The following is an 18,945-nucleotide window of genomic DNA, read 5'->3' on the forward strand; positions in this document are numbered from 1 at the left end:
CGTCCGAGAAGCTGAACGAAGGAAACCAGCGTGTGAGCAGCCGACTGGGCGAGCTGTGGCGTTCCCTCAGCACCGTCGACAAGGGACCCCACCAGCGCAATGAAGCCGATTCTGCTGCCGTCCACCGAAGGAGATACTCCGACGGCGCATTCACTCAGCGCGGTGCCCACCAGCGCGGGGAACATGAGCGCAGGATAAGCTCAAAAATGAGCCTGGCTGGCTCGGCTCCTGACGTTCAGGGGAAAAGGAGCAGCAGCCCAGCGCTTCCGCGAGCTGCGACCATGGTGGAGGCAGACCGCAGTTGCAGCATCCATACGCCCCGGTCGCCACCACCAAGAGGTACAAACTCCATGCAGCCAGGGCTATTCTTCAGGTCGTTTCGGGCACTGGTCAGTGGACACCGTTCTTTGGATTTAAGACCACGTGCTGGCCGCGCCGACGGCTTGCATGGCCTTGGAACGCGTATCGGAAACCTGGTCCTACGTGAAGCGAAGAGCGAAGGCGCCCCAACCGCCGCCCATTAAGCGGTAGCTATCGCATTCGCGACGAGATATTTCGAAATATTTCGTTATCTTCCATAACATACGATCCCGGAGGACGATGATAATGCTTCCACGGGAGTCAGCTTGTCATTCGACCAGGAAGGCCTCCTTAACAGCCTGGGCTCCGTTAACTGTGATGCCGGAGAACGTCGACCATCGTAGTCGGTAGCTGGCGGCCCCGAGGTGGAGGGCCATCAGCGCACGTTGGGGCGTCTATTAGCCTGAGGATGTTATATCGCGAAGTATTTCGTAAACTCTATTGGTTATAAAAAGAATTCAAAAGTGACACAAGAACTGTGTGGCGTTCCTAATTTATTGAAGGAGGCTCCAGAGTACTTACTTGGGCCGGTTGGCACATGTCCAAAGAAGGCGAGTAACAGCGCGAACAACGGGACAAGACAGACGGACTAGGGGCTGTCCGTCTCTGCCTTGTCCAGTTGTTCGCGCTGCAGTTAATCATTTTCTTTGAGGAAGGCAGTTGCGCTATCTCGGGTGTCATGCGTAAAAGGTATAAATTCGACGTGATGCCCGTTGCAGATTCTGTCAACTGGTCTGGACCAAACCGCAACAGTTTAATGCGCAGAAAAATGGATACAATCTTGCTTTTGAGGAAATGTAGTAAAGTGATAAAACGAAACACGAAAGTCTGAATTTGTGTGTGAGCTAAACTGGCTGACTAGATCGCCCATTGCGAGTCTGTGAAACCTCATGAAGCAAGATAGTGCTCCAAGTGATCCCAGTGGATGTGGTCACATATCCGCTGTGGATATGCGACCATATTTTAATAGCCGGTAAAGATCCGAGTATGAAGGTTTACAAATCGGTCAATGCTCGTGAATCTGAATTTTCTCCACTGGAAGCGTATACGTTCCCCTAGCTATGGTGAGGTCACAGAGGCACCCAGCAGCCCCGTTTTCGAAAAGGCAAATAAGGCGTGTCATTCGTCTGATGAAAAAAAGTCAGCAATGCATCGTATTGTTCCTCTTTTTTTTACACTATATAAAAAAGCATGATGATGGTGTAATATTAATGCATACACATATACTACGGCGGCTTTGTGAACCAGAGATAGCCGTATCGTTTCTGTTTCCTTTGTCTTACTTCTTAACGAACTTATTATTTTGAGAGAGAGAAGAGGGAGAAAGGAAAGACAGGGAGGTTAACCAGAAGCACTCTCCGGTTTGCTACCCTGCACGTGGGAAGGGGAAAGGGGATGAAAAGAATGAAAGAGAAGAAGAGTTTGTGACGACAGCATGCGACAAAATACAACAACAAGACAAAACGAAGTTATAACCGCAGTCCAAGTACTACACAGCACCGTTTTCTTCCAGCAGTCACAGTTTGACATTGAGTCCGGTTGCGTGGAGAAACCGCAACAACGCCTTCAGAGCGGCTCGTGCTGAAGACCGGGTAGGCCAGGGCCCTAGGATTTTGTTCTCTGTGAGAGGGCGGTTGTCCAGCTGGCCTAATGCGGCTGAGAGGGCCGTTCTTTCGGAGCTGAAGCGGGTGCACTCACAGAGAAGGTGCGCGACTGTTTCGCTGCACCCGCAGACTTCACACGACGGACTCTCAGCCATTCCAATAATATACGAATAGGCATTTGAGAAGGCCACTCCAAGCCATAGACGGACCAGCAGGGTAGAGTCACGTCATTATTTTTAGAAGCGATAACACGGGAAGGTAGGCAGCGTTAGAGCCAGCTCGCCCAACATTATGTAAATGATATCAAAATAACGAACAAATAAGGAATGAAAGAAAAAAAGGCCCCCCCTCCCCGAAGGGAATTGTGAGGAAATGCGAATGCATTTCTTGCGCCGAGAGAGGGTACCGTTGCCGTCAGACATTCGCCTTCACCGACTTCTGCCATCGCCTTGAGAGGCGCCCAGCCACCGAACGGTTGAGAGTGAGGCGCAAGCAGACGGGAGAGTGGGGCGCCAGCGTTCTCGGCTCGGCGTTGGCGTTTCACAGTGGCGTCTCGAGCACACATTTCCGGATGTTCTTGAGAGGCGCCCAGCCAGCGAACGGTCGAGAGTGAGACGCGAGCGGACGGGAGAGTGGGGCGCAGGGAGGAGAGAGAGCGAACGGCGAGAGAAGGAGCGGCGAAGCACTGCACCTACCCTCTCCTACACTCTCTCGCACCACATGCTCCGGTTGCTAGGGGCGAGGATAAGCGCGCGCGCCCACAGCTGTTGCTATGGGAGAGGGCGCCGCGGACAACGCGGGATGCCTCACATAGCCGGACTAAGAAATGCATTCGCATTTAAAAAAAAGTGCAAGAAACAGTGACATAATGTCTGATAGTTGACTAGTTGTGTGTCGTCAAAATTGAACCTAAAGATTTTTTTCCTGCAGCGCAACAAATATATTGGCAAGTCGCACTCAGAGAGACGTGCCGTGAATATTCATGCCAGGCACTTCACAGCAATTACATCTTTAAAAAAATTCGGCAGATCCCACGCGTTGTGGGGATCGGTTTCATGCGAAGCATTCTGCGAGTATTTCGATGCTGTATTTCATGGCTTTGAGGCAAACGCTACGAGGTGGATCAATGTGTTTTTGTAAGTGTAGTAGCTGTGTGCACATCGTGGGCTTACCAGGCACGTCGAAAACACTGGCGTTTAAAGGGACACTAAAGAGCAAAACGATTTTTCTCGCATTAGTATAAAGTAGTCTTCCACGATACCAAAAACACCACGCTTGCTGCGAGAAGACGCTTAATGAGCGAGAAAACGCGCAAAAAGAAAATACAGGGGGCGACGCCACCTTGGAATTCCCGCACCATTTGCCGTGACGTCACATATTTTTGACAGCGCCTGCTTGGGCCTACGTACTTCCTAGTAGGTTAAATCGAAGTACATGGTCGTCTGAGGGGGCCAGAGACTTGACATGACGATTTTGTGGAAATTTCGTCGAGCCAGTGGCGCCAAAATACGTTCAATGCTCTTTGAAGTCTTTTACGTCGCGAATTAAAAAGTTCGGCGCGAAATTTAAAAACGAAACTTTGAACTTGGTTTTCGCCTCTAATATTAAACCTATGGCGGTGAAACAAACTACACAAGAGTTCTCCGAGCACACTTTATCAATCTAAACCAATTCTTTGTTTCTCTTTAGTGTCCCTTTAAAGGGTAACTTATGGCGCGACGCAACGTCAGCCCTCACGTTAGAGTACATACGTCAGTATTATCGAAACTAAGTGCACTTTATGGTGAAATCATGTGACTAACATCGTAACTTTCGTTAAGGTATTCATCCGGGGTCCAGTAATGCTTTAATATAGCTTGCGAAATCATGGGAATACAAATGTAATGTTTATTAGACTGCTATAAAAGCGGAGCCAATACTGGAACCACAGACGTTAACCTGATATGAGGCCTGTATCGTAGGAGTACATACGTAGTGTTTATTGCTTTCTTGTAAAATTAGATAGCCAGCACCACAAACACAATTCACGTTGCACTCACATTACGCCTGCATAGGCTGTTTTTCCAAACCAGTTTATAGACCTGGCGTGGCTTTGTGGTAGAATACCTGATTGCCACGCAGAATGCTTGGGTTCGATTACTGCCAGGATCCTAATTTTCATTCTTCCCATTGGTCGGGTCAACGCTGCCGATGTCCGTTTTTCTTACCGCTCTCGCATTTAAATTACCAGTGTCTGCTCCCGTCGTTCCTGGCTGGATATAAGCTGTCAGTCACCTGTGGCGCATACCCGTCTACTGCGGCCAGTGGCAAACTGATATGTGCCATACGCGTCTGGAAGAAAGGGTTTGACGACGTACGCGACAGTATCTTCACGTTATTAAATGCGAAGCATTTCTTAGCGAACCTCAGGCACTTTGGGCGTTTCTATCTACGTATCTATCTATCTATCTATCTATCTATCTATCTATCTATCTATCTATCTATCTAGCCGCCTACGTCTGGGCGCTCTCCTGGTCGTCTCCATACCTTCTAATGTACCAAAATTGGCATAGCAAGGGATCAGTGTATGGTGAACACGATTCACTGGTCATGACATGAATAACGCAAAATACCTGTCGCGTACGTCATGAAACCCTTTCTCTCAGTCACCTGTGGCACATACCCGCATACCAGAGTTTATGTTATGCGGGTATGTGCCACAGGTGATACAAAGCTCAACCAACACAGTAAACGCGAACACACACATTGACACACAAGGAAAGTGATAATAATAATAATTATTGTAGGGGCTTTAATTTTGAGCATCTGGTATTCTTTAACGTGCACCGCGATCGCACAGTACACGGGCATCTAGCATTTTGCATCCATCGAAATGCGACCGCCGCGGCCGGGATCGAACCCGCGACCTTCGCGTGAGCAGCCGAGCACCGTAACCGCTACACCACCGTGGCGGACATAAGGAAAGTGAGGAAGCTGAAAACAGAACACCCCTGGAAGACGCTCGACTACCATGCACTCGTTCACGTGGTCCGCAACGTTGACCACGTCGATTACGCAAAGACGGGGGTCAATGCTTCCTACAATAAATCTGCCGAGAGAACCAGGCCGCTCTTCATTATCGGTGACTTCAACACTGATTTATCAAGACCCAACAACGACTGGTCTTTATACTGCGTGAAAGACGGCTTGAATGTGGACAGGGCATCAAAAGACCTCGCTGCCACGTGCTGGACAGGAGGCGTCATAGATCATTTCATCGTGAGAGGCATCCAGGATTTCCACCAGCTGTGCTATACCTCGCACTTCACTACACTTAGGCCTCTCGCAGCCGCGATCACGAACGGATCCGATTAACAAGTCCGGTCGAGCTGCTGGTGCTCACAGATCACGGTGATGATGACCTTGTTCAAGAACTGTCAAGAACCCCTTCTACACATACACAGGGGTTCGTGAAACGTGCGTGCGTTCCCGTCATAACAGATGAGTATAAGCATAAGAGCGGTAACCCAACTGCAACTGTGACTGTAACGTACGTGCAGTGGGCCTGCGTGTGCCACTTGGCTGTGTGTATATTTTGGGGAACTTTTCTGAATGTAGCTTAGTTGCGAGTAACGCCTGTCCTGTGCATTTGTGTTTCGTCTTTGTGCTGTTCGGATTCGCGCTATCCAGTATTGAAGAATATAAGCACTACATATCAACTTATTGCGTCTAGTGATGGTAACCCCCATGTTGCTGTTGGCATCGCTACGCAACTGTAAATAACTGGTTATATAATGCATATGCGACTCATCAGCGGATGAGTGTGCGTTGCCACTTCCACATTTCTCTAGCGTCATTCCTTAACGTTTCGCTCAATGTGAAAAATTACGCCACAGTCACCATGCCGCGCATGCTTCGCATAACATCGACTCCCACGGTGCGTGGGATCTGCCGAATTTTTTTCATGTCTTGACCCGACAGGCATATTTGTCAAATCCTCTTACCCTCCCATGCCAATTGTGGTCTACACCAAGTTAAGGAGGCGATCATGAGAGCACCTAGACGTAGGCGGCTAGATAGATAGATAGATAGATAGATAGATAGATAGATAGATAGATAGATAGATAGATAGATAGATAGATAGATAGATAGATAGATAGATAGATAGATAGATAGAAACGCCGAAAGTGCCAAAGGTTCGCTAAGAAATGCTTCGCATTTAAAATTTATGCAACTTGCACAGAGTCGCGCCAGGCTGGGGCACAGCAGAGCTTGTCGGCACTCGACCGGTCCTGGCTTGACTAGGCACACATGCATTCACACGCCGATACACGACGTGTTCACGTGATCACATTGTAAATCACGAGTATTGACTAGGTATCGATCCGGTTCGATTGGGTATCGCTGAGCAATCACAGCACCAAGTCAGCATCAAGGTTGGTCGTTGTTTCTTTCTATTCATTTCTTTATCTTTCTCGCTCTTTCTATCATTTTTTTATTATTGCGATAGCAAATATATGGACGATCTCGGCTGATTTTCGCCGTCGCCGTCTGTCGACGCCGTCATGTCCCGGATATGTATATTGTCGCAACGCGGAAATAACAAGAAACAGGACCACGTTGCGACGAGGAAAGACAAGTCTGTATTCAGATAACAAAAAGACCAGACGCCTTACGTCGTCTTCCTCAGAGAGCCCACAGCTGCAGCTCGTGCTGCTCGCTTCTTTGTCCTCTGTCGTCCTGTCAGCTATTGATCGTGACAGCCTCCCTTCCAAGAAAGCATCGTCCCGATGCTTCATCATCACGGCAGCAGGGTTTGTACTCACTGGCAGCCCATGAGTTCATTCGGACAAATAGGGCTTCATCCGAGCCACGTGAACAACTTCTGGTGCATTCCTTTGACGCCTTGAGCAATGTGGACTGTCGGGAACAACCTCATAGTTAACGTCAGTGAGACGTCGGAGGACTTTATACGGCCCAAAGTACCGCCGTAATAGCTTCTCTGAGAGGCCACGACGGCGAACTGGACTCCAGACCCAAACTCTCTCTGCCGGCTCTTGGTAGACTGGTCGGTGACGTAGATTGTAGCGCCTTGTGTCATAGTCCTGCTGGCGGCGAATACCCGTGCGCGCAAGTTGTCGGGCTTCTTCAGCAAGCTGAGTTATGTAGTCTGCATCTGTTTCGACGCCATCGTTTTCATGCGGCAGCATAGGGTCGAGCATGGTGGTGACTTCACGGCCATGGAGAAGACGGAACGGTGTCATGCGTGTTGTCTCTTGCTGGGCCGTATTATATGCGAAAGTGACATAAGGCAAGATCTAATCCCAGTTCTTATGCTCCACATCGACGTACATGCAGAGCATATCGGCAAGTGTCTTGTTTAGCCGCTCCGTCAGACCATTCGTTTGTGGATGGTATGCCGTTGTACGCCGGTGAGATGTGCTGCTAAGCTTCAACACTGTGTGTAACAGCTCGGCTGTGAATGCTGTTCCCCTGTCAGTTATTACTACAGATGGAGTGCCATGCCTCAGCACTACATTCTCTATAAAAAACCGGGCTGCTTCACTTGCCGCGCCCCTCTCCAGAGCCTTGGTTTCAGCGTAGCGAGTGAGGTAGTCCGTGGCTACAATTATCCATCTGCGCCCTGCAGCCGAAGTTGGAAATGGGCCTAGGAGATGCATTCCGACTTGAGCGAATGGAATTTCCGGTACATCATTCGGATAGAGGAGCCCCGAGCATCAGACGTAGAGGTCCAGCACCTCCACCAGTGTCGCAACGCGGAAATAACAAGAAACAGGACCATGTTGCGACGAGGAAAGACAAGTCTGTATTCAGATAACAAAAAGAGCAGACGCCTCAACGTCGTCTTCCTCAGAGAGCCCACAGCTGCAGCTCGTGCTGCTCGCCTCTTTGTCCTCTGTCGTCCTGTCGGCTATTGATCGTGACAATATGTATGTGTATATATATAAAAAAGGCACAAAGAAAAATAAGGCAGAAGAGAAAAATTCTGAAGTACCCGATCGCGGATTTGGACCAGCAACCCCTCGCTCCCCAGCGCACTACGTTGACAACTCAGCCACACGCCATGTATGCGCCGGCGAAATAACGGCGAGCTATTTATATACACCATGTACCGCTGGTGGTAAGCGAACCTCGGAGGAGCGAGAGCGTGTTTTCAATCACGCAACGCTGCTAATTTTCTTTCAATTTCAAAACTTCCCTTGAGTCGCGCACGACCAAGTTGCCCTTTTCTGTACCCCCCTGATGTGGAAAAAAAATAAGAAAAAACACAGGGAACACCTTGCATCAGACGCCCCCGTGTGGCCGGAGACGCAGGCGGTAACTCAACGCGCCGCCGTTTAAAAGAAGAAATATCTTAGAGTGTCTAAATCCTAAATTTTCCCACTAAATTTTCCTAAGTGCGTTACATGAACCCCAGTGTCCAGAACATAGTGATCAGTGGTGACTGTCATTGGCCCGCCGCACAAATGGGACCTAACTACAATATAAAGAGAAAGACTTACTGGCGAGCCTCCTTATCAAGCTGAGCTCAATGTTGTTGGCGTACTAATTTCTGTTGGGGTCTCTGCACTGGGTTTTAACAACACAAAGATGTTTAACGTTGCGTGCAAATTAATTCAAGTGACAATACAGGTGCCACGTTAATTATTTCTTGCTTGCTATTCCCATTATATTTTTATTGGTTTACTTTTTAAACTGCTATTTCTGTCATGTCGCCGTTCCACCAGATATGGAAGTTTACTTCCGCCGACGTAGCCTGGATCTGAATGAATTGGAGCTTGCACTTTCGGGTACAGTCAGAGGAGTGCTTTAGGCACCATCCAAATACATTAACATTGATTCCAAGCAATTAACCAACTCTACCTTCTTGATATCACCGTATCGTGATCGTCGTCATCATGTTTCTCTTCGTCTTCTTCATCCTTCTCCTCTTCTTCTTCTTCTTATTATTATTATTAGTAGTAGTACAGTACTTCATTCTAATTTCGGCAACACCAGTCATTTTCTTGAATCCGACACAATGAATTTATACATTTATTGAATTTTCCGAGCGCGTATTATTTCTGTATTCATTATCTTCAGTAATTCGAGGTTTGGCCAACCCCGCACAGAGTAATATCCGCGAGCCTGGGAGAAAGAAGTAGAAGAAGAAGCTCGTCGTTCGGCCAGGGCGGATTCTCCCTGCACTCTACGGACGATTCCCTTGGTTAAAGTGAACCATCGCGGCTGGCGTTTTCAACAGAGGCCCACCAGCAGGCGCCCGGTCCAGAGCCTTCAGCGTATTCTGTTACGGCCAGTGCAAAAGCAGCAGAAGCGGCGATGGCGGTGTGTGACGTGTCGTCTGATCCCGGCATTGCGGGCCCATCGATGAAGCAAGAAGTGCAGCACTACCACCAGCTGTGGTCAGGCGTCCCACCGCCTCCAAAGGCCTTCATGCCGTTTGCACAGGAGAAGAGGCGATCGGTGGCCGCCGAGAAGCTGAACGAAGACAACCAGCGTGTGAGCAGCCGACTGGGCAAGCTGTGGCGTTCCTTTTGCGCCATCGACAAGGGACCCTATCAGCGCAATGAAGCCGAAGCTGCTGCCGCGCAACGAAGGAGATACCCCTACTACGTCTTCGATCAGCGCGGGGCCCACAAGCGCGGGGAACATGGGCACCGGATAAGCCCGGGAATGAGTCTGCCTGGCTCTGTTCCTGATGTTCAATTGAAAAGGAGCAGCAGTTCAGCGCTTCCGCGAGCTCCTTCCAGGGCGGAGGCAGACCGGAGTTGCAGCATCCATCCGCCTTTGTCGCCACCACCGCAGAGGTGCAACTGCCGTGCAACCAGTGCTACACTTGATCGCGTTTCGGGCGCTGATCAATGGACGCCGTATCCTGGGCTGCTGGCGACGCCCTGGTCACAGCGACGGCTCGCACGGCTCTAGAAGGTGTAACGCGACCCTGGTCCAGCGTGGAGCGAAGGGTACTAAAAGACATATATCGGAATATTTTATTATTTGCCACCACCCACGAACCTGGTGAACGACGATGATGATTCCTCGTTAGGCAGCACGCCATTCGACCAGGAGGGCCTCCTTAACACTCTGGGCTCTTCTCACGGCGTTCCCAGCGAACATCAGCCATCGTAGTCGGTAGCTGGCGGCTCCGACGTAGAAGGTCATGCGCATGCGTTGAACGTTTAGTAGCGTAATGATGTACATCTTGATGTAATTCATGGGCTCTTTTGATTACATAAAGAATACAAGAGTGACGGAAAAACTGTGTGGCGTTCTTATTTATTGAATAAGGCATTTACGCCATCTGAGGTGTCACGCGTAAGAGGTCTAAATTCGATGAGGGGCGCGTTTGGGTTCCATCTGCTTGTCTAGAGCAAAGTCTATAGTTATATGCGTATAAAAGTTAACACAGTATCTTTCGAGGGCATGTATTGAACTGCTAGAAAATTCGAAAGCTTTATTTTGTTCGTTGGTGAGACAACTCGACTTGGTGGCCCCTGTGCGTGTATGAGACCTGACGTAACAAGGCCTTGCAGAGGGTGACCATAATGGATATGGTCTCCCTCCCTGAGATATAATTGCTGTAAATGATCGATGCGTGAGGGCTTTTAAATCAATCAGAACTGGTGAATGTGAATGTGCGGTTATTACATTCACAGGAAGTCTTCTTGAAGCTCCCCACAGAACAATCGGTTTGAAGGGCTGGTGTATGCTTCTCTCTCTTGTGGCCCCGGCGATGTTTTAACTGCAGGGAGGTGTTTGCCGCTACGTTCGATTACATTGAAGGGCCAGGGCCTGTGCCGCGCTATTCCTAATCGCCTTGCATCACTATTTCGATTATAATTGTAATAGCGGAGCCTGAAACGTCTGCATGTCTGATGATGAAGCTCGAAATTATGATGACGATGACGATGCTCGAAGTGAGCCTAAGCTGCCTGAACCCGGGCCGGCAAGTTTGCAGGTGCTTTTCTGAATAAAGCTTTCTTTCCGTCCGTCCTGTGGAACTGTTCTCGCGGCGTGGAACTGGCTGAGTTTTTTTAAGAGCGCGGCTCTGAGGCGCCCGTTCCCGCGTTGGGCATCGTCCCTCGCCGTCTCTGACCGTAACCGAGCGAACGAGCACAGCGAAAGATCTGCCGCCTTGCGCGCCTCAAACCACGCGATGGTCTTCTTCGTTTGCCCTGCAGTACGCGCCGTCGAAACAGGAAGTAAAAAAAAAGTAAAAACAAGGTAAACAATAAAGAAGATATAAAAATAAAAATTTGACATTTGTCTGTAACTGTACGCACACACATAACTCTCTCAAATAATTTTCTTCAATATATCACCAAATTTCAATATATCGCCAATATATCGCCAATATCGCCGAAAAGAGCTACGCTGACATTTCGCTTTAGGGAGTACTATCGTATTTGTCGGCAATTTTTCGTAATATCGTTGCTCTTGCTGTGAGCTATTCAGCGAGAACTCCATTTCTTCATGTTAAATATAATCGTCCATCCACCTGGTGGTTCGCGCTTGGCAAGGGCACAATCTTCTTTTTTTTCAAAACTTTAGGTTTACAAACTTGTACTCATGAACTCGTTATAAGTGAATATAGCCAAAAATCCCTTGATTTTCGACCCATCACTGACTGGGGGTTAGTGCTATGTTTTGAATCATCAATATCATCATTACTGTCACTAAATTTCTTGTAATGAAGAAGAAATGAAAGATAACTTATGTTGGTCAGGCCGCAAGCTGCACTATTAAGAATGAGAAGACTGAAGCTTCATTATTAAGAATCTTCACTATTAAGAATGAAATGATGAACTTTATCAAATTTTCGAATGAATTTATATTCATTATTTTAACCACTCGAGTCTCGGACAACGCCGTAGTGGTTAGCGATGCGCTACAGAGAAAGGAAGCAGAAGAAGAAGAAGAAGAAGCTCGTCGTTCCAACAGGGCGGTTTCTCTCTGTACTTTGTGGACGACTCTCCCGGCGAAAGTCCGCCATCGTCATCAGCTGCTAGCTCGATTCTAGCACAGGCCCACCGGCACAGTCTGAAGAGTCTTTCGCACCGTCGTTTACGGACACCTCATAAGCTGCAGAAGCGTCGACGGTGGTGCTTGACGTGGCCCCCGTTCCCGCCATGGCGGTTCCATCGAGGAGCCGAGGCGTGCGGCACAGCCACCAGCTTTGGTCACGGATTCCGCCGCCTACAAACGCCTTCACGCAGTTTGCACAGGAGAAGAGGCGATCAGTGGCCTCCGAGAAGCTGAACGAAGACAACCAGCGTGTGAGCAGCCGACTTGGCGAGCTGTGGCGTTCCCTCAGCACCGTCGACAGGGGACCCCACCAGCGCAATGAAGCCGATTCTGCTGCCGTCCACCGAAGGAGATACTCCGACTACGTATTCACTCAGCGCGGTGCCCACCAGCGCGGGGAAGATGAGCGCTGGGTAGGCCCGGGAATGAGCCTGCCTGGCTCTGTTCCTGATGTTCAAGGGAAAAGGAGCAGCAGCCCAGCGCTTCCGCGAGCTCCGACCAGGGTGGCGGCAGACCGCAGTTGCAGCATCCATACGCATCTGTCGCCACCACCAAGAGGTCCAAACTCCATGCAGCCAGGGCTATTCTTCACGTCGTTTCGGGCGCTGGTCAGTGGACACCGTTCTTTGGACTTAAGACCACGTGCTGGCCGCGGCGACGGCTTGCATGGCCCTGGAACGCGTATCGGAAGCTTCGTCGTACGTGAAGCGAAGAGCGAAGGCGCCCCAACCGCCGCCCATAAAGCGGTAGCTATCGCATTTGCGACGAGATATTTTGAAATATTTCGTTATCTGCATTCACATACGATTCCGGAGGATGATGACGACGGTTCCACGGCAATCAGCTTGTCATTCGACCATGAAGGCCTCCTTAACAGCCTGGGCTCCGTTAACTGTGATACCGCAGAACGTCGACCATCGTAGTCGGTAGCTGGCGGCCCCGAAGTGGGGAGCCATCAGCGCACGTTGGGACGTCCATTTGCGTGAGGATGTTATATCGCGAAGTATTTCATAAACTCTATTGGATATAAAAGGAATTCAAAAGTGAGACAAGAACTGTGTGGCGTTCCTAATTTATTGATGGAGGCTCCAGAGTACGTACTTGGACCGGTTGGCACATGTCCAAAGAAAGCGAGTAACAGCGCGAACAACGGGACAAGACAGACGGAGTAGGGGCTGTCCGTCTCTGCCTTGTCCAGCTGTTCGCGCTGCAGTTAATCATTTCCTTTGAGGAAAGCAGTTGCGCCATCTGGGGTGCCATGCATAAAAAGGTAGAAATTCGACGAGATGCCCGTTGCAGATTCTGTCAACTGGTCTGGACCAAACCGCAACAGTTTAATGCGCAGAAAAATGGATACAATCTTGCTTTTGAGGAAATGTAGTAAAGTGATAAAACGAAACACGAAAGTTTGAATTTGTGTGTGAGTTAAACTGGCTGACCAGATCGTCCATTGCGAGTCTGTGAAACCTCATGAAGCAAGATAGTGCTCCAAGTGACCCCAGTGGATGTGGTCACATATCCGCTGTGGATATGTGGCCGTATTTTAATAGCCGGTAAAGATCCGAGTATGAAGGCTTACAACTCGGTCAATTCTCGTGAATGTGAATTTTCTCCACTGGAAGCGTTGACGTTCCCTTAGCTATGGTGACGTCACAGAGCCACCCTGCATGACCGTTTTCGAAAAGGCAAATAAGGCGTGTCATTCGTCTGATAAAAAAAGAAAGTGTGAGAAACGGTGACATAATGTCTGATAGATGACTAGTTGTGTGTCGTCAAACTTGAACCTAACGATTTTTTTTCCTGCAGTGCAACAAATCTATTGCGAAGTCGCACTCAGAGAGACGTGCTGTGAATATTCATGCCAGGCATTTCACAGCAATTACATCTTTAAAAAATTTCCGCACCTTGCACAGAGTTTAGAATAACAGAGAGCTGAGCTAGTTGGTAAGTATTTACTGTAAAAAGACAGGGCGTGCAAACACGGACACAAGAAAGAAGTCAGGACACCACAAACGCCGACTAACAACTGAATAGATGCACAACGGCGGAAAAGAAAGAAGGCACGAAAACTTATCTGCGCATGCCCATGCAATAGGCGAACCTATCAATCCAGCACGCGTGGGGGCCTACGCGAAAGATAAATGTTAAGGCATTTGATTTCATCTTTATGCAAGTTAATCGACGGTTGGCCCACGCATGCGCTACCACTATTAACGCGAAAGCGTTAAGGAGCTCGTATCGCAGAAATTCCGCCGCCGGCGTCGGCGCCGTTGGTTGTGAGCGAAAAATCATCATCTTGTCCGTGACCGAAAAATCAAAAAAGCTGCAAATAAAATAAATAATAAAAATGTTGGGTCCGAGTGAGAATCGAACCCAGGCCGTCTGCGTGGCAAGCAGGTGTTCTACCACACAGCCACGCCTCTTTTTTTTTCTTCATTGCCTTGCATACCAAGACTATTTACATACTCACAAAAACAGGGTAGAGCTATACAATTACAAAGTGAAATTATGAATCGTCAGCACTGAGCTGACTACAATCAAAAACTTTGGAGCTGCACTGAAAGTAACTTTCATACTTCCCAAAAATGCGCGTCCTGTATGCAGGTGTCACAGTACGAGATGTAATGTCGCAGCAATATTGCGTGGTACAAGCGTACATTGCCATCGGGCATCACACCATGTCCAAATCATAACGACTTGGTGGTCTAAAGACAACCACCCATTACAAAAGGCACACATATTACTGCGCGTATTCTCTTAAGACCACGTAGTGGGTGCATCGCAACTTCGAAAAAGTTTCTCGCGCATATTTGCCCTGGTTAAAAGCATGCTACCCATTACATAAGGCCCACACCTTAGTGCGCGCATTCTGTTAAACACTCGTAGTGTTCGAAGTGCGCACTAGGGGCAGGTGATCGCTATCGCGTTCAACTCTTAAAGGCGAAGCTTAAGCGTCCCCCAATTTTTATCGATATGCCATGCCTCAATCATCAGACGCGTTTCTTCATTCCTATGTCGGTACAAAACTGCACATTCAATGAATTTTGGCGTGCACTTACAATCTCTACAATGTAATGATAGATTAGAAGGTGAGCCTCCGGTTAGTGATCTTTTATGTTCTAATAATCCCTGGTTAATGCAGCGGCCCGTCTGTCCAACATAGAAGCGGCCGCGGCTGAAAGGAACCTTATACACCACAGTGTACGGCAATCAGTGAATTTGTTTGTGTGTTTTACGAAACAAATATCGGTTCGCTTCTTGTCTTTTACTCGCTCATTATTCCTCTGCACACGGCACATATCTTACCTAGCTTATTGGCAGCCGTGAAAAAAACATTAACGCCGTATCTGCTTCCTACTTTATTTAGCCTGTGAGAAACGCAATGAATGTACGGTATACCTACGACACGTTTCTTCCTATCACTTTCTGCAACCATGCTCGGACTTAGCATAGTGGATTTCTTTAAACGCTCAGCGACAGTGGCCACTGCATCACGGGGACAACCTACATCTAAAAGACGCGTAAGCTGTGCGTTAAAGCTATCACTCATTTTGTGCTCACACGACTTGGTGAGGACAGACTTAAGGCAAGACATGGCGATACCGTTTTTTACAACCTTCGAGTGCTTCGACGAAAAATTTAATAGCGGTTTTGAAGATCTAGGAGCATACTGCCAGCACACGTGGTTCTTCTGAAACGTTAAGGAAATGTCTCGAAATTGTTTTCCATTATTCTGAGGCAACTCTTTAGTAAAGTTCAGCCCTCCTCCATTTAATTGAAAATCTTCACTCACTGAGGTTACCACGTTTTCAAAGCCCTCACCACTACAAAAAAATCAAGTAATCGTCCACATAACGAAAAACCTTAACGACAGAATTGCCTAAGGCACCTTCCAAAAGTTGGTCAATCTTGCTAAGGTATAAATCACTAAGAACCGGAGCAACCTTAGAACCAATACATATCCCTGATTTCTGCACATAAACGCCTTCCTTCCACCTACCAGCGTCGAATTTAAATACATGGAATTAATTTCTAGAAAAGTCCCGGTAGAAACACCACATTTATCTGTGAAAACCGTCTCGTGCCCTTGTTCGTTAATACATTCATTAACACATTTTAACAAGTCCTCATGCGGCAAAGAGTATAATAAAGGTCTTCAACATCCATACTAGCTCAACAGCCGCGGTTCTCCTCTGAGAGGAACTGAACTAGCGCCTGAGAATTACGCATACGAAAAGGGTCTGGAAAACTCAACGAAGTTAAGCAGTTCTGCAAATAACTAGATACAGCGACTTGTCAGGTGCCTTTCTCTGATACAATTGCTCGAAATGGAATCTCGTTCTTATGTGTTTTCGTTGAAAAAAACAATTCTAAAGTAAAGATCAAGAAGGGAGCCGACGGATGGATACACGTTATAGATTTCAAAACAGGAGAAAGTGCCTCAGATCAGGCTGGCCGACGTTTCGATAGGGGACCTATCTTTGTCAAAGGCGCCTTGTCATCCCTGGCGTGTTAGTTTTATGGGGTTAGTGATGACGTCATGTCAGCGGCGGCGCGTCTGTTGCTGTTGGTAATTGATGCCTGGAAAGAGAGAAACTCGAAAGCAGAGGAGTAAAGCCCTTGCCACATTTCAAGAGAGTTTGCAAACACGTTCGGGTCTGCCATGTCAGAGTTAAAGGTAGCTGCAAAGAAAGAAAAAAAAGAAAAAAAGGGGGGGGAGTGGCGGGTACAACCAAGCGAGAGGGCGAGTGCAGCCATCACAAAGAGCTGCAGAAGGTGGTGAGGAAGGGAACTACAGGCGGGGAGAAAAACCGGGCGGCTTACGTTTAAATGTCCGCCAAGGAGCTGCAGAAGGTGGTGGGGAAGGCAGCTACAGACGACAAAAAAAAAAAAAAAGGAAGGTACTCGGGCGGCGTACGTTTAAAATGCCGCCTGCCTACTTTAAGTGATATTGAAAGGGTTGCCTGAAAAGCAAGCTCCTGCTTAATGGGTGAAGTAATTGGCTGGCATATGCATCCAGTGTCGTCGGTGGCTTCCAAAAATTGGGCGCCCGTCAACTAAGAGGGGAAAAAAAAATGTTGAAAGGAACGAGGGGCGGCCGGGGGGAACAAACGGAATAAGACTCGTAGAACTTCCTGAGAAAGCGAGGGCTGTGACAATGCTGGCCAGAAGCGGCCTTTGGAGCGCGGAAAGGGGGAAGGAAACCGTGGTTCGGATTCACTAGAAAATGAAAACATCTTAAGAGAATAATATCTACACGTATGTGCACATTTATACATGCAAGGTTAAGAGATATTAAAAAAGAATATTGATAGTGTATTATGGGAGCTGGTCGGGATTTTATTTTGCGAATAGGTTAAGGTTTTTGAAAGCTGAGCGTACTTCATGTCTCTTAATATTATAGGAATCATGCTATGGCTTTTAACGATTCCAAATTACCATGAGCTAGATTTATTCCTGATGGGTGTAGGGATTGAAATTTGTGTATCAAATACGATTCCATGTATTTCCTCTCACGTGGTGACCGGAAGTTTGTTTGTAGAATGTAAAGTTTGGCTTGATCGAAATTGTGGTCTTGTTGATTGAAGTGGCTGGCTACTGCTTTTGGTAAGTTGTGCTTTGTGTCTGCGCGGTGGCCGTTCAGTCTTACATGAATTGGTTGTCCAGTTTCGCCTATGTACTGTTTTTTACAGGTGGCACACTCAATGCAGTAGATCAGGTTGTTTGAGGTGCACGTGAAGTTCGATGTTACCTTGTGAAGGTAATCGGATGCTGTGCTTTTTACGTTGGTGGCTGGCTGTATATGTTTGCACGTAGAACATCTTGGACGCCCACAGGGTCCAGACGTTGGTGTAGTTTTTGTTGCGAGTTTTGCATGTACGAGCATATCTTTAAAATTGGCGTTGCGTCTGTAGGCAACCTTAGGCGGTTCGGGGAAGATTTTTTTAAGTTTCTGGTTGGTTGTTAGAATCGGATAGTATTTTGCGAGGATGTTGTTTATGTTCGGAAGTGCGTTGGAAAATTTTGTAGTGAGAAGAGGCGTTGTTGTTGTTGTGGTTTTAGGGCGTGGTTTGAGTGTCTCAGTGCGATCTAGTTTTAGTGCGTCCGTGTAAGCCTTGTGAAGGAACGCGTTTGGATGGCTTCTGTTTGCTAGTGTTTCTTTTAGGGTAGTAAGTCTGTTTACGTAATCCTGATCCTCTACGCATATGCGACGTAACCTTGTTGCTTGGCTCCTGAAAATGCCCTGTTTACAATGTTTTGGGTGATGGCTAGTATAATCTAGGTATTGTTGCTTGTCAAATGGTTTCTTATACAGCGTAGTCTTTAATATACCATTCTCAAGATATATGGTTGTGTCAAGAAAGTTGATGCTCTCAGCTGAGGTCTCGGACGTGAACTTTATCGTTGGATGAAAGGAGTTTAGGAATGATGTAAATTTAGCTAGATTGTCCCTGCCGTGACCCCATATTATAAGTATGTCATCAATGTACCGAAGGTATGTGTGGGGTTTGTCTGCGCAGCGAGCCAAGAAGTCTGTTTCCAGAATTCCCATGAATATGTTTGCATAAGTGGGGTGCGAATGGGGTGCCCATGCTTGTTCCTTGTATTTGAAGGTAGTAATTTTCTTCAAATTCAAAATAGTTGTGTGATAGTACTAGTTCGAGTAATGATAAATATACTTCAGTAGAATGCTGTACATTATGTTGATTTAAAGTTTGCTTTATTGAGGTTAGGCCCTCTGGGATCGGGATATTCGTGTATAAAGCGGTAACGTCTAGTGTGACGAGGATGGCGTTTTGTGGTAGTGTGCCTTTGCTATTAATCTCTTCTATTATTCGCAGTAGGTGTGGGGTGTCCTGTACAAATGACGGGAATGTCTTCGGAATGTCCCCGAGAAAGTGGTTAAGGAATTCGGAGAGGCTCTCGGTTGGGGTGTTGTTATTTGATACTATTG

At 47.7% G+C, this 18,945-nt stretch overlaps 2 protein-coding genes across 2 annotated transcripts; both read left to right on the forward strand.

Moving 5' to 3' along the window:
* Window positions 1-9,284: 9,284 nt before the first annotated feature.
* Window positions 9,285-9,890, forward strand: LOC119382681 (transcription factor SOX-18-like). Its single transcript, XM_037650486.1, has one exon. It carries the CDS (start codon window positions 9,285-9,287, stop codon window positions 9,888-9,890), a length of 606 nt encoding a protein of 201 aa, XP_037506414.1.
* A 2,204-nt stretch (window positions 9,891-12,094) lies between these two features.
* Window positions 12,095-15,153, forward strand: LOC125757347 (sex-determining region Y protein-like). The gene is made up of 2 exons (XM_049412849.1): window positions 12,095-12,598; window positions 15,133-15,153. The coding sequence occupies exons 1-2, from the start codon at window positions 12,095-12,097 to the stop codon at window positions 15,151-15,153; spliced, it is 525 nt and encodes a 174-aa protein (XP_049268806.1).
* The last annotated feature ends 3,792 nt before the right edge of the window (window positions 15,154-18,945 follow it).

Source organism: Rhipicephalus sanguineus, chromosome 1, assembly GCF_013339695.2.
Source record: "Rhipicephalus sanguineus isolate Rsan-2018 chromosome 1, BIME_Rsan_1.4, whole genome shotgun sequence".
NCBI lineage: Eukaryota > Metazoa > Arthropoda > Arachnida > Ixodida > Ixodidae > Rhipicephalus > Rhipicephalus sanguineus.

Coding starts and splice junctions, on each gene's coding strand:
- LOC119382681 (XM_037650486.1), top strand. CDS start 9,285: ATGGCGGTGTGTGACGTGTCGTCTGATCCCGGCATTGCGGGCCCATCG.
- LOC125757347 (XM_049412849.1), top strand. CDS start 12,095: ATGGCGGTTCCATCGAGGAGCCGAGGCGTGCGGCACAGCCACCAGCTT. Junction 12,599..15,132: donor TCACGTCGTTTCGGGCGCTG/GTCAGTGGACAC, acceptor TGGTTAATGCAG/CGGCCCGTCTGTCCAACATA.